General features: G+C 39.3%; 1 protein-coding gene across 3 annotated transcripts in view; it reads right to left on the bottom strand.

Annotated features, from left to right (window-relative positions):
- Positions 1-1299: 1299 nt before the first annotated feature.
- Tbc1d4 (TBC1 domain family member 4) overlaps positions 1300-14293 on the bottom strand; it is a 155884-nt gene continuing 142890 nt past the window's right edge. For all 3 annotated transcript variants that reach the window (XM_042685413.1, XM_042685414.1, XM_042685415.1), the window contains 6 exons: positions 13492-13650; positions 10683-10927; positions 9030-9189; positions 6561-6730; positions 5559-5735; positions 1300-3735 (listed from right to left, as the gene is read on the bottom strand). In XM_042685413.1, coding sequence (XP_042541347.1) covers positions 3502-3735; positions 5559-5735; positions 6561-6730; positions 9030-9189; positions 10683-10927; positions 13492-13650 — 1145 coding nt within the window. In that variant the 3' untranslated portion in view covers positions 1300-3501. The remainder of the gene's footprint in view (positions 3736-5558; positions 5736-6560; positions 6731-9029; positions 9190-10682; positions 10928-13491; positions 13651-14293) is intronic.

Here is a 14293-nt window from a genome sequence, read left to right as displayed (position 1 = left end):
TACTTTGCCAACATCAGACTTGTGCCTTCTAGGTTTTGTTTCCATGTAATAAGAAGATCTTACCCCAAAAGTGCCATTTACCCCAGCGCATTTGTTCTAGTTTGGGGCATTGAAGGTTCACCAATATGATTTCATCAGCATACCATTCTTCCCTTCCTCCCTCTTAAACCACAACTCTTTGAGGCCAAGGACTATACTACCTCTGGATATTTGGTATTCAATGTGGAATTGGTTCATAAAATCTATTTGTCGCCGGGTGCTGGTGGCTCACACCTATAATCCTAGTTATTCAGGAGGCTGAGATCTGAGGATTGCAGTTCAAAGCCAGCCCAGTCAGGAAAGTCCATGAGACTCTTATTTCCAACTAATCACCTCAAAAACTGGAAGTGGTGCTGTGGCTCAAAGTGGTAGAGCACTATTCTTGAACAAAAGAGCTCAGAGAGCACCCAGGACCTGAGTTCAAACCCCAAGACCAGCACAAAAAATTTAAAAAGCACGTGAAAGTGCATTATTATCAGTTTTTAACTCCTTCAAGCCTTTTCTTATGACTGTGGAATGATAAAGGCAAACCACTCTGACAGATTTATTCTACCCCTTTTATTTACTAGATCCTCTCCAAGACAGCAACAAGAAAGAGGATATGAAAATAAAGAAACAATTTCCAATTGGATTTTCATCCAAAGAATTCAGAATGCTGCTGGTGGATATGATCTGAATGTATCCTGCAGGAATTCTCCAATGTGTTTACAGCCCTCTCAAGGACACCATGTGCTATTGCTAACTTTAGGACTAACCCTTCCCGTTTTTCTAGAGGTTAACTGGAAGATAAAGGGACTTTCCTCCTTGTGTGATTTTGAACTGTGTCCTCAAATCTCATCCTCTTGAGTAGCTAGGATTACAGGCATGAACACTAGCACCTAGTTCATAATGGTTTTGGGGTTTTTTGTTTTTGTTTTTTGTTTTTGTCATGGCGCCTGAACTCTGGGCCTGGGTGCTATACTTGGGCTCTTCAGCTCAAGGCTAGCGCTCTACCACTTGGGACACAATGTCACTTCTGGCTTTTTCTGCTTATGTGGTGCTGAGGAATCAAACCCAGGGCCTCATGCATGCAAGGCAAGCACTCTAACACTGAGCCACCTTCCCGGCCCCCATAATGGCTTCTTAAATTATCTCTAATGTTTCATATTCTACTGGAAAGAATTATCAGTATCTAATATTCCAACTTATGCATGTTTTGTTTATGTCTCTGTTTTTTCTCTCTCTCACTGAAGTAATCAAAAATAAAACCCAGAAGCCAAGAAAACTGCAACAATATATTTATTGGAAATGAATTCGACATGACATTAATCTGATACAGATGCAAAATATATGGAGTATAGTTGATGTAACATGTTTAAGAGTCACAAATGAAACAGAAAAACTGACTGTCAAGAGAAAAGACTATCTGAGTCACCTTGATCTCTGAACACCATGATGCAATTCATAAGGTTGACCCTAAACATCCAGAATAAAGTTGAAACTGAGTATCAGAAAGAAGTGACCTTCCCCAACTTGAAGCCCCACTGGCTAACACCTGTGTATCACATCCATAAGGCAAATTCCATGTTACTCTATGATAAGAAGAATGTATTTCTCCTATTGATAGGGAATTTTAAAAACCTCCGAGGTAATACTGATCAAGATCCTTTATACTCATAATCTGACTTGTTTAATGGAAACCTCTTTGTCCACACTTAAAGACAATAATTTAAAAAATTAACTCTACCTTCCTATAAATAGGGACATTTTTGGGAAAGCCAAGCAACAAATACTTTGGTGATCTCAACTAAATGGGATATTTAGAATCACCATCTCCCAGGACCTAGAAGTTACACTAAATTTACTTGCTACTCAGACTTGATTGTTGGGTGAGAAATCACATAGCATGCTGATCTACAGGAAGAATGATCGGTTTTACACTGATTAACAGTGTAAATGGGGTTTCTGTGGTTCATCAAGGGTTTCTGAAATCCTCAGAGCTTGATGCTTACCCTACATGAAACATTTCAGATTATGGAAAACAAACTCTCTTTGAAGAAAACTATCCTAAAGAATCCATCTATGAAGCCACAAGTCCTGCAAAAATAAAAAATACAAATACAAAAGGCAGTAATAATAAATACATTTTGGAAAAACAAAATGTCTGCATCCATTTCAGAGGCACTATCACAAATTCATCTCAGCTGTGAAGGACTGCGTGGGTACTTTGAAAATTAACTTTTCTTAATATATATCTAGCACGCAACAGTGTCCACCAATAAGCTATTCGTACACAGAGACAATTCAAAGACCAAATATAGAATTTTAGGGTTTGGTTGGGCTGGTGCCATCTTTCCCATCCCTTCCTGGGAATTTCCTAAACATTTCACAGTTCTCCTAAAATTTTCCCATGAAAGGGGAAGATGATGCAGAATTTATTGGAGTCTGTCAATTGGCTAAGCGGGGAAAAGTGCCTAAACACAGGACGCCATCTTTGGGAAAAATGAATCATAATTGTCCTTCCTTATCTTATATTGAAAGTAGAGAGAGAACTGATTTGAGAGCTTTCATGGTAATTAGCATGGGAAAATGTCAAATATACCTCACTTGGCAAAGGTAGCCAAGCATAATGGCAGAAATCATTTAAACAAAAAGGGAAAAGACTAATCTATGCAATTTAGGTCCAAAATTCTATTTCTGAAGCCTGATGGTTTCCGCTTAAATGACCAAACTGCTGTAAAATTTGCAACATTATCCTTTACCTTGAGCTGGGTAGATTCAGCCACGATGTCCCGATTTTTCCTTAGAATATCTAAAATGAGGCCTAGGCTAGACTCAAAACTCATAGAGACACAACCCTGTTAGCACAAAGCCATCGCCTTCCTCAATATCCCAAAGGATTGTGCCTAACAACCAGTCATGTGCCTCTACAGACAATGTCAGTAGAATTTAAGACAGATACACATGAAGTTAAGAGCAGTGTTTCCACCTTCCACCCTTGAGTGAAACATGCTATTCTTTGGAGGAAAAAAAAAATACATTCATTTTTTTTCAAGTATATTTCAATATACATAGATGTTATCTAGCTTTGTTTCACTACAAAGGCAAACAAAAAAAACACTTTTTCCACGTGTCCATGGGGAATTTCACATCAACTTCCCTTTGGCGTAAATTTCATAAAGTTTCTGGCTGAAATAAAAAATTGTTGTAAATACAAGTCTACTTGGCATATTTGAAAGCATGAACTCTTTATGTCCATTTTACATATATATTATATATATACATAGGCAGCAACAACAAGAAAAAAAATCAGTCTGGATTTTCTGTACAATGGCTTAGGATTGGCACGTTCTGCTCACCAGGGGCTTGGCACCAGTGCACGGTGGCTCTTCCAGTTTCTGGTCCAGCATGAGCCAGCTGCATGCAAGTGCTTCCTCAATCCAATGCAAAGGAGGGCTTGGTGCTGAGGCTGCGTGTTGGGAATTATGGCTTATTTCCTGCCTTGGCTTTGTTGTTAGGGTTGCAGTTTAAGTCTCTCAACAGCATCTCACAGTTGGCAAGAGCTTCTCCAGGCACCAGCTTCCGAATTTGTTCCACTGTCTTTTGATAAGCCATTTTTTCTTGTTCCAGGGTTCGGATTAAAGTCTTCATTTTGGTTTCTCTGGTCAAAAGATTTTCCAGGTTTGATTCCAAGGCCTGGATTTTGGCATGAGCCACCTATATGGGGAGAGAAAAAAATAAAAATAAAAATAAAAAAACAACCCTCTAAATCAAGAAAATGTGGTATATATACCTACCATGGAATTCTATGCCTCCATTAGAAAGAATGTCACTGTTCCATTTGTTAGGAAATGGAAAGACTTGGAAAAACTCTTACAAAGTGAAGTAAAGCTAGACCCAAAGAAATATAGGTCCCATGGTTTCCCTCATTTGCAATAATTAGCGTACATCTAGGATAATCTTATTAGATGAGCAGAAAAGCTCAAAAGCTATGTACATATGATTATATAAGATGATGCTAAGTGCAATGAACCCCAAGATATGGACACAAGAGGTCTTTCTTTGTTGTTGTTGTTGTTTTTAATGTACTCTGTGATTTTTTGTTTCCTTTGTATGTTCTTCCCCCTATGGTATACTTCCGGTTTTCACTATACTTGATTTTCATACCCTTCACCTTGTATGCACATTAGTCTAATTTGGGGAAGGGAAGGGGAATAACAAAATGTTGAAACAAGGACACAGGATGACCCATTGCAACAATGCTACCCACAAGACAATATATTGGAAATCATCTTTACAACTTCGGGTGAGAGGGAGGAGTAAGGGAGGTGGGGAAGGGAAGGGGTTGTGGGAGAACAACAAGGGAGGGGGTAACAACGCTCAACAAGAAATGTAGTCATGGGGCTTGGAAGGTGGCTCAGTGGTAGAGCACTTGCCTTGCATGCCTGGGGCCCTGGGTTCGATTCCTCAGCACCACATAAGAAAAAAGAAAAAAGCCAGAAGTGGCGGTGTGGCTCAAGTGGTAGAGCACTATAGCCTTGAGCTGAAGAGTGAGAGACAGCCAGGCCCAGAGTTCAGGCCCCACTACTGGACCCCCCCCCCCCCAAAAAAAAAGAAATGTACTCATTATCTTACTCATGTGACTCTAACCCCTCTGTACAGCATCTTTACAATAAAATAATTTAAAAAAAAAATAAACAAGCCAGATGCCAGTGGCTACCTACTCAGGAGGCTGAGATCTGAGGATCATGGTTCAAAGCCAGCCAACTCAGGAAAGTCAGTGAGACTCTTATCTACAACTAACCACCAGAAAACTAGAAGCAGAGTTCAAAGTGGTAGAGCATTAGCCTTGAACCAAAAGAGCTCAGGGATAATGCCTAGACTTGGAGTTAAAGCCCTATAACTGGCAAGAAAAAAATATTTTTGAACAGTCTGGATCTTTATTATATCTTCAGCTAGGCCTCAAATTCATGATTAACCAATTGAATCAAATTACTTAATTATTATTAAGTAATTATTTATAGTTATTACTATTTTATTATTCATTATTGTTTTTGAAACAATATTGTAAACCTACATGAAATTAAGATGTTTAGGTTGCTCAAAAAATATAACTACTAGGATTGTAGTTCTGTGGTAGAGCCTTTGTCTGGTGCACACAAAATACTGGATTTTGTGCATCAAAAAAAATTTAATTTAAAAATATATGCATGTCTTCAGGCACCAGTGACTCACACTTGTCATCCTAGCTATTCGGGAGGTTTGGGATCTGAGGATCTCGATTCAAAGCCAGCTTGGGCCAACAACTCTAAGAGACACTTATCTCCAAATAACCAACAAAAAACTGGAAGTAGAGTGGATCAAATGGATCAAGTGGCAGAGCACCAGCCATGAGTGAAAAAAGCCAATTGAGAGCCTGAAGTCCTAAATTTAAGCCCTAGTGCTAACATGCACACACACACACACACACACATACACACACACACACACGCCTCCTAAGAACTGGGACTATAGGCATCCACCACCATACCCATCTGTACCTGTAACTTTTCAAGGAGGTCCATGTTCTGCCTCTTCAGGTGGTTGTTGGCCCTCTCGAGCTTCTCCAAAGATTCGTTGTCCTCACAGGCAAAGGACGATTCTTGCAGCTCATCCTGCAGCACATGATACTCCACTTCATAGGCATGCAACTGTTTGGAAATATCCATCTCAAAAACCTGCATACAAACACCAGGGGTGAGGCCAGTCTTTTATACACAAACCACAAAACAATCTGTGCACACTGGTGGACTTCAGGTTTAGCTCCAACCACTTATTATATATGGGGGCAGGGATGGAACCGCCTCCCTCTGGTTCTAATGACTGGATTTCCTGTCCACATGGCTGGAATGGTTCCTTCCTTTGAATCATTGAAGGTGACCCTGTTCCTATTTAAGCTTTACAAAACTTGGATCAATCTGTGCCATTTTGGAGTTGAGAAAACAGACTCAGAAGAATAGAGTGGTATGTCAAGTGAAACAACTAATAAACAGCCACTGACAATAAAAAATGATTTCTTGATAAGAAAAGTCATTGAAAACATAAAGTACCTTCTAATTCCAAAGCCTATGTTCTTGCTTGTGTGTTTTACGGGACAGCTCATAATATTACAAAGGCAGTGGACCTCATTTTATTCTTCAGTCATACTATCTCTCTATCTTTGGTCTTAGCATTGCTTTAAATTGAAGGATTTCTGAAAAACTCTTCATGTAATGCTCTAAACTACATTTCCTGTACATAGCTACATAGAAAATATCACAATGGAGAAGTTTCAAATGCATCTGATCAATGTAAACTATAACATTCTTTAGCTGGGGATGTGGCCAATGGTGGAGAACTTGCCTATTCAATCCTCAGCACTGAAGAAAACAAACATAAAAAGTAAAAATTATCTTGAAAACAGTAAGATCTGTCAAAAAAAACCTATTATTTTTTGGTACTAAAGCTTTATCAGATAATCAATAGAAAACTGCCATATAATCTTATGATCACTTAAATTTTACCTGGGTAATAATTTTTTCCATTTCAGAGGAGTTCATATCAGGAAGCGTGCTTTTGAGAAATTCGACAATATTTTCAAAGTTTTCACACTCCATTATAAGTGTCTCTTGGTTGCTCAGTAAGCTGAGTGCAACCTTAAATATAACTTCAGTTCCCTGAAGAAAAATCATATCTAAAAGAAGAGATATAATTTGCATAACCGAAAATAAGACATGCCTGTATATAAACAGAACTGACTTTCTTTTGGACAATTTATAATAAATAATTTTTTAAGAGCTATGTATCATTGCAAAGACTTTTTTGGGAAAAGTATTTGTTTTACAGCTACAGCAGAACCAGAAAATATTCTGCAAATGAAAACTGGTCAAACCATCTACTTTAAAGAAAAATTAATATGAAGCTGGTGCGTGTAGGTCATGCCTATATTCCTCATTACTCAGGAAGCTGATATCTGAGAATCACAACTCAAAGCCAGCCAGAGAAGAAAATTTCAAGCGACTCTATTTCCAATTAACTAGCCAAAAGCTGGCCTCGATGAATGTGGTAAAACATAAGCCATGAACAGAAAAATCTGAGTGAGAGCTCAAGGCCCTGAGTTCAAGACCAATAAACAGCCCATATACAAATTAATATGACTGAAACATATGAACAAGTACTTGTATATCCCTTACTTCTTAAAAATCTCAGATAAGATTAAGGGGATAAAAGACAAATTATATGTATATGTCTATGTGTTATTTGTATTTAATAGCAAACTTGACAAAGACTAGGTAAATCCTTAAATGTTCAACTGCTATTTAGAATTTCTCCAATAATTGAACACTAAAAACAATTAGAATTATTTAAAATCTTTTTTTTTTGGTCATGGAGCTTGAACTCTAGCCTTGGCGCCTTTCCCAGCTCTTCAGCTCAAGGTGAGCACTATACCACTTGAGCCACAGCACCACTTCCAGTTTACTAGTGGTTAACTGGAGATAAGAGTCTCAGGGTCTACATCTCATTGTTACAATGGGTCAACCTGTATCCTTATTTAAGCATTTTGTTTTTTCCCTTCCCCTCCCCAAATTAGAGAAATATATATATACAAGATGAGGTAGCTTATCTCCAATAAACGATTCAGAAAAAAAAAAAAAAAAAGGAAAAAAAGAAGACAAAAGAAAAAAAAGAACTAAAGAAAAAAAAAAGAAATAACATAAAAGTTAAAAAAAGAAAAAAGAAAAAAAAAGAGTCTCACGGTCTTTCTTACCCAAGCTGGCTTTGAACCGTGATTCTCAGATCTCAGCCTCCTGAGTAGCTAGGATTATAGGCATGAGCTACCAGTGCCTGGCTATTTAAAGTCTTATAAGAGAAAATCAAGGGGAAATTTGTTATGTAATGAATCAAGCAACAAATTAAAAAAAAATTTAGAAGAAAAACAACAACAAAAATAACCTAAATCAGATGAGAAAAACTCTAGACTCTACCAGACAGATTGGCAGAATGTGAAAGTACAGGTGGTCTCAGAGGATCAGGAGGTATCAAACCTCTAGTAAATAGTGGTGTTTATTGATTGACAGGTTGTTTTATTTTTTTTAAGATACAGATTTTTTTTAATTTTAGACTTTTCTAATTAAATAGTTGTGAATACATTAAAGGGCTCCCAAAGGGAGCACAAACCTGTCACACTCTGTTTTTTCCTACTGCCAAACACCATGAGCGGAACTACATAGATACAGATACAACATGCCCAGTGGAATTTAGTGATTGTCTCTCTACCAGCTGGTCTCAGAGATATACAACTCTACCCTCCACTGGCACAAGTCACTTCTACAAAGAAATACCACTAAAGTGACCCTGTCAACAATAAAAACAGCAAGGAATACCACTAGAAATAACATAAAAAATAAATACTTCCAGCTGGGCAGGAAAGTCCATGAGACTCTTATCTCCAGTTAATCATCAGAAAACAAAAAGTAGCCATGTGGCTCAAAGTGGTAGAGTGATAGCTTTAAGTGAAAAAGCTCAGGGACAGAGCCCAGGCCCTGAGTTCAAACCCCACAACTGACCAAAAACAAACAAACAAACAAACAAACAAGTACTTCCATGGACACATAATTCTCTGTGTTTTAAATCCAAGTTAGAGAAGACAACGGAGAAGGAGGAGAAAATACACACATACACACACACACACACACACAAAGAAAAAAATCTGCAAAATTATACAGGCATGACCCTCTTCCTGATTTTTTTTTAAATGTATATTAAGCTTGTTTAAACCTGAATTGAAATTAAGATCTCCAAGACTGCTAAAACACAGACGCACAATTCTTTCCCATTCTACTTTATCTTAAAAACGATACCATTTCTTCAATTCACCAGCAATTTGACAGAATTGCTGGTTTTATGATAAAAGAGTCAAGTTACCATATGGCTAGACATACATCCTTGGCTTAAGCAACACTGTGTCTCAGGTGAACCTAGCCATTTCTTACCAAAAATTCGGGCTACAAATCCTAATGGAAACTGAGAGGCGAAGAGCGTAAGGAACCAAGGGGCGGCATAAAGGCTGGGGCTGATCTCATTTTCCTCCAGATGATTGTAGAGTTCTCGGTGGTAGTCATGAAGGAGCCGGGACAGCTGGTACATTTGAATCTAGAGTTCAGTTGGAGAAAAAAAAAAAAAAAAGAAATAGTATAAATTAACCTGAGTGTTAATGTACTAAATATTAATTTTGCTTTTCTAATCTTTAATACCAATTTGCATATACTAAGTAAATAAGAAAAGTACTATGGTTTAGCCAGACACTGGTGGTTCTCACCCATCAGCTATTCAGGAGGCTGAGATATGAAGATTATGGTTTGAAGCCAGCCCAATCAGGAAACTCCACGAGACTCTTATTTCCAATTGATTACCAAAAAAAGCTGGAAGTAGAGGGATTGCTTAAGTGGTAGAGCACTATCCACCTCTAGCATGTTGTTGGGAAATTGGAAATGAGAGTGTTGTGGACTTTTCTACCCAAACTGGCGTTGTACCTCAATCATCAGATCTCAGCTTCCTGAGAAGCTAGGATGCCAGGTGTGAGCCACCAATAGCTGAATTACAAAAGCTTTTGTCACCTTAAAATCATGAGAATTTTTTTGTGTGTGTATGTCAGTACTGGGACTTGAACGCAGGACCTGTGCACTGTTCCTGAGCTTTTTTGCTCAAAGCTAGTGCTCTACCAGTGGAGCTACAGCTCCTCTTCCAGCTATTTGAAGATAAAAGTCTTGTAAAATTTCCTGCTTGAGGTGGCTTTCAACTATAATTCTTAGATCTCTGCCTGAGTAGCTAGGATTATAGGCATGAGCCACCAGTTCTCAAGAGAAATTTTTAAATGGAAAAATCACTGCCTTTTAAAACTGATAGCTGTATCTTCTTTCAAATCAAATTCTATTCAGATACTTTTTGTTCTCTGAAATCTACTGATAGTCACCAATTTATTGTTTCTGAACAGAGCTTTTGAACTCCCTACCAAAGTGGCTGTCTGTTCTATCCAGTATAAGATGTAGGTGAACTGTTCAGAAATAAGGGGGAAATAGAGACTGAAAAGTAGAGCACTTGTCTGGCAAAGTATGGGGCCCACTCCAGCAGGACCAAAATAGTAAGTGAAAAAATATAGTCTATGGTTATTCTCTGACTTGTCAAAAAAAAAAACCCTAAGAATAGTCATCAATTTGTTCTCCATCTGGGCGCTGGTAGCTCATGCCTGAAATCCTAGCTACTCAGGAGGCTGAGATCTGAGGATCGTGGTTCGAAGCCAGTACAGGCAGGAAAGTCCATGAAACTTAGCTTGAATTAACTCCCAGAAAACTAGAATTGGCACTGTGGCTAAAAGTGGTAGAGTGAAAGAGCTTAGGGACAGCTAGTTTAAGACCCAAGTTTAAGACCCATGACCCCCCTCAAAAAAAAGAATTGTTCTATGTATCCAAAAACCAGAAGCATTTAGCAACATCCCAATTCCCACACTCAGTAGAGTGAGCTGAAACCCATTCACACCTTTACTCATTAGACAACAGATCCAAAACTTCCTGAAGTCTAAACTGAGACGGGTGCCATGATTTGTGCTAAAGCCTTCTGTGTCCCTCTTGGAACATCGCCTGCCTCACCTGGAGAGATGTCATGTCGGGCCGGTACTGCTTGCGGAAGCCCAGGTCATACATGAGGAATTTCAGCATTTCAAAGGCTTGTTCTTCACTCATGTGCAGAAGCAGGACTCCAGCCACGAAGCTGATCCCCTGACAGTAGCCCACCTCCTTGTCCAGCAAAGAATAGGCTTTCAGGAGGTTAAAGAGCGACAGCTGCCCTGCGCCCAGCTGCACTGAAAAGTAGGGGTGAGTAGGAAATGTCCTTCCTGCAGGGGAAAAGAAGGTGAAATGCTATTGAGATGATCCAGTGCTTTAGAGATCACAGTGAAGACGCAACTGAGACAGCTCCAGGAAAAATGAATTCTCACCCTCCGTCAGTGTGATGTTTGCTTCAAGTGTCTGTCTCCTTTATCTGCCTCCCTCCTTCCCTGTCTCTTGTTTTGTGCCAGCAGTGGGGCTCAAGTAGAGCGCATGAACTCAAGTTCTTGTTTGGCCTTTCTGCTCAAGTCTGGAACTCTATCAGTTGAGCCACACCTCCATTTCCAGCCTTTTGCTGGTTAACTGGAGAAAAAGGTCTCACAGATTTTTCTGCTTAGACTGGCTTTAAACCATGACCCTCAGATCTCAGCCTCCTGAGTAGCTAGAATTACAGGTGTGAGCCAATGACTTCCAGTTCTCTCGGGCATGGCACTATTTCTCTCTCTCTCCCTCTCCTTCTCTGTGTCTGTTTCTGTCTGTCTCTCTTTCTCTGTGTCTTACACACACACACACACACACACACACACACACACACACACGCACGCACGCACGCACACACACACAACCCAAGTTCTGACTGCCAAACTACCACTCTTATCTTCCCCTGTATGATATAAAAGCAAACAGTTAATGCTAAGCAGCTCTTCTTTCTAGCAAAATAATAAAACACAATTTAAAAATCATACATAAACAATATAACCAGCAGAGATTGCAGGAGAAAGGAACACAAAATTAATTCTGAATTTAAATCAAGGCACATTCAAAATACCATTCTCTAACTGAATCCTGTAAGAGATATGAGATTATTCTCAGGAAATCTTGAAAGATCATAAGCAGATTACTTCTTGGTTTTGTTTCTTCTTTCTTTTTTTTTTATGAGGACACTAGAGGGATATGTTTTGATTTGTATTTACATGTAGACTATCATGTAGGAAATATTTGCTTTTAGGTCTCTATATTTGTCAAAAGAGGATAAAAAGAAAACAATACCCAAATAAAATAAAATAAAATTTAAAAAAAAAAGAAAACAATACCAAGCTAACTTGAAATAAATTCCCTTGTATAGATATACCTTTGGATAAAGAATTATCATCAGCTAGCAAATAAACTCACTAAAAAGCTGGGACTTGGTACTGAAACTGACTCATCCCTCCCCCAAGGCTGTGAATATAATATTTGGTACTTTCTTGTGATACAGAAATGAAGGCAATGTTAGCTTCCCTATGAAATAATTCCATGCATCAGAATTTGCAAGAGTGTCAGATTTCAAAATCATTTCTACCACAGAGGTTTAAAAGTGATTAAGTTTTCCCCCAAGAACTAGTATGATGAAATCTGCAATATAATGAGGAGAAATGAGAAATTAACAGAAGCATGCAGAAACACAGCTATCTAACAAGTGGAGTCAGATAAGCAAGTTTTCATATTACCATCTTCCTTTCTCCCTTAATATTTTTGCTCAAGTCAGCTATAAATACACTGTCTATCCAAGAGGCTGATTCCAGCTTCATTTTTAGGACTACCCATCAAACAAACACCCAAGCTCAATTCTTAGATCGTTTAAGAGAATAAAATGTAGATGATAATGTTCATAGAGAAAAATATTTTTTAAAATCATTCCATCTTTACTTTTCATAGCTTATGTGAAATCCAGCAAATGCCGTTAAGAGATTCTGTTGTGGGAAACGCTCCCCACGCCCTGAGAAACAAATGCTACAGCATTAAGGTGAGGAATCCTGCATCCTGTAAGTGGTGTTAGCATAAGCATTATATTGCCTTTTTTCCCTGGGGCCTGGAAAGTTGCCCTTTCTTCCTTCACATAAGGAGTAGGCAGGGACCAACTGCCTGCCTGCAGGTTTACCTGCTACAATCCATTCTCTGTGAGACCCTAGACAGGCAACTACTCTTTGAACTACTCATGATCCTCCTGCTTCAGTCTCCCAAGTGAATGACCATACCTAACTCTTCCTCTCCTTCCCTCCCTTCCCCCCCCTCTGTCTCTCTGTCTCTCTCTGTCTCTCTCTCCTCTCTTCTCCTCTCCTCTCCTCTCTGTTACCTCTCTGAGTATGTGTACTTATGGCCATATACAACCCTCTCTGTTACTCTCACTTTTAAAAGTGACATCTAAAAGTTTATTTTCAGCAAAATGTCTAGGAATTTTTTTTCTGTCAGAAACTCGATCATTGGCTGGTGCTCTACCACCTGAGCCACACCTCCAACCCCATAGAAACTCGTGATATGCCTTTGTGACCTATTTTGGTGCCCATCTGACCTGTTACAAAGCCAGCACTGATTATAATGTAATAGTGTACCTACACAAAAGATAGTTGTTCAAACTACAGCGACTGAGATCACTCCACCAAACAAAACAGTGATTGCTTTTTTCAGATTTCAGATTTCATTTTCTACTCAGGCATATATGGTATCTCCAGTTAGATATAGAGACAACTTACCCCAGAAAAGAAGGTCAGAAACTATGCAGATGCCCATAGATCTTCATCCATATCAACCAACACACAAGACCCAGGAGCCCATTTACTTTTGTAAGGAGCCACTGTTGTGACAAACCTACCCAGATCCACGAGGATGGCGTGCTGCTGGGCAGTGAGCTGCTTGAGAAGTTCTTTGTAGGAGGTGTCGGGGGGCTGGTGTTTGTTCAGCAGCCTGTGTCTCAGACGGTATTGCAAAGCTAGGAACTGCCAAATTTCTCCTCGTCGACTTTTAGGAACTCCTACAGACAGAGGAATACAAAACGCAAGGCCTTGGACTGTGGAAGGAAGTTTCTCCATCGGGTGATCACCTAGGTTGCTGTACGCATCACCTCCCACCATACAGCAAAGTCCATTGACAGAATCATAGAGTGGCAAGTTAGATCCTAAAAGAGCCACCATCTTGCCAGCCAAAGTCTTCAAGTCACTGTAATAATGACACAACACAGTAACCCCCACCACCCTGACTGAGCTCCTTGAGAGTACAGCCATTCAAAACACAACCCTGCGAGGTAAGCCATTGCTATGATTCCCACCTTACACATAGCAAAGCCCAGACAGGATGAGATGAAGCCATCTACCCAATTCACGTAGCTGGTAAGCAACAGCGTTTCTGAAACCCCTAAATGTATTCTTCTTTCTTCTCCCTCATGAATCTTCCTGGAAGGTAGCCACAGATGCTCATGTCCATATTATAATTTCTAAGTATTGGTCATCCACAAGGAACTCAGGAGAAGAGGTTTGCATAGCATTCTTATGTGATCATAAAATGCTGGGCCAGAAATCAAGCTCTGGAGAAGAGAGATCTCCAGGCTGTGAGTGTAGATAACAGTCACCTCTGGAAGCTGAGTGTATGAAGGCCTACAGGTAGTAGAATGAAGACAG

Source organism: Dipodomys spectabilis, unplaced genomic scaffold (assembly GCF_019054845.1).
Source record: "Dipodomys spectabilis isolate Male_0828 unplaced genomic scaffold, ASM1905484v1 ptg000095l, whole genome shotgun sequence".
NCBI lineage: Eukaryota > Metazoa > Chordata > Mammalia > Rodentia > Heteromyidae > Dipodomys > Dipodomys spectabilis.
The sequence above is the reverse complement of the archived record's forward strand: the minus strand, read 5'-3'. Positions and strand labels throughout refer to the sequence as shown.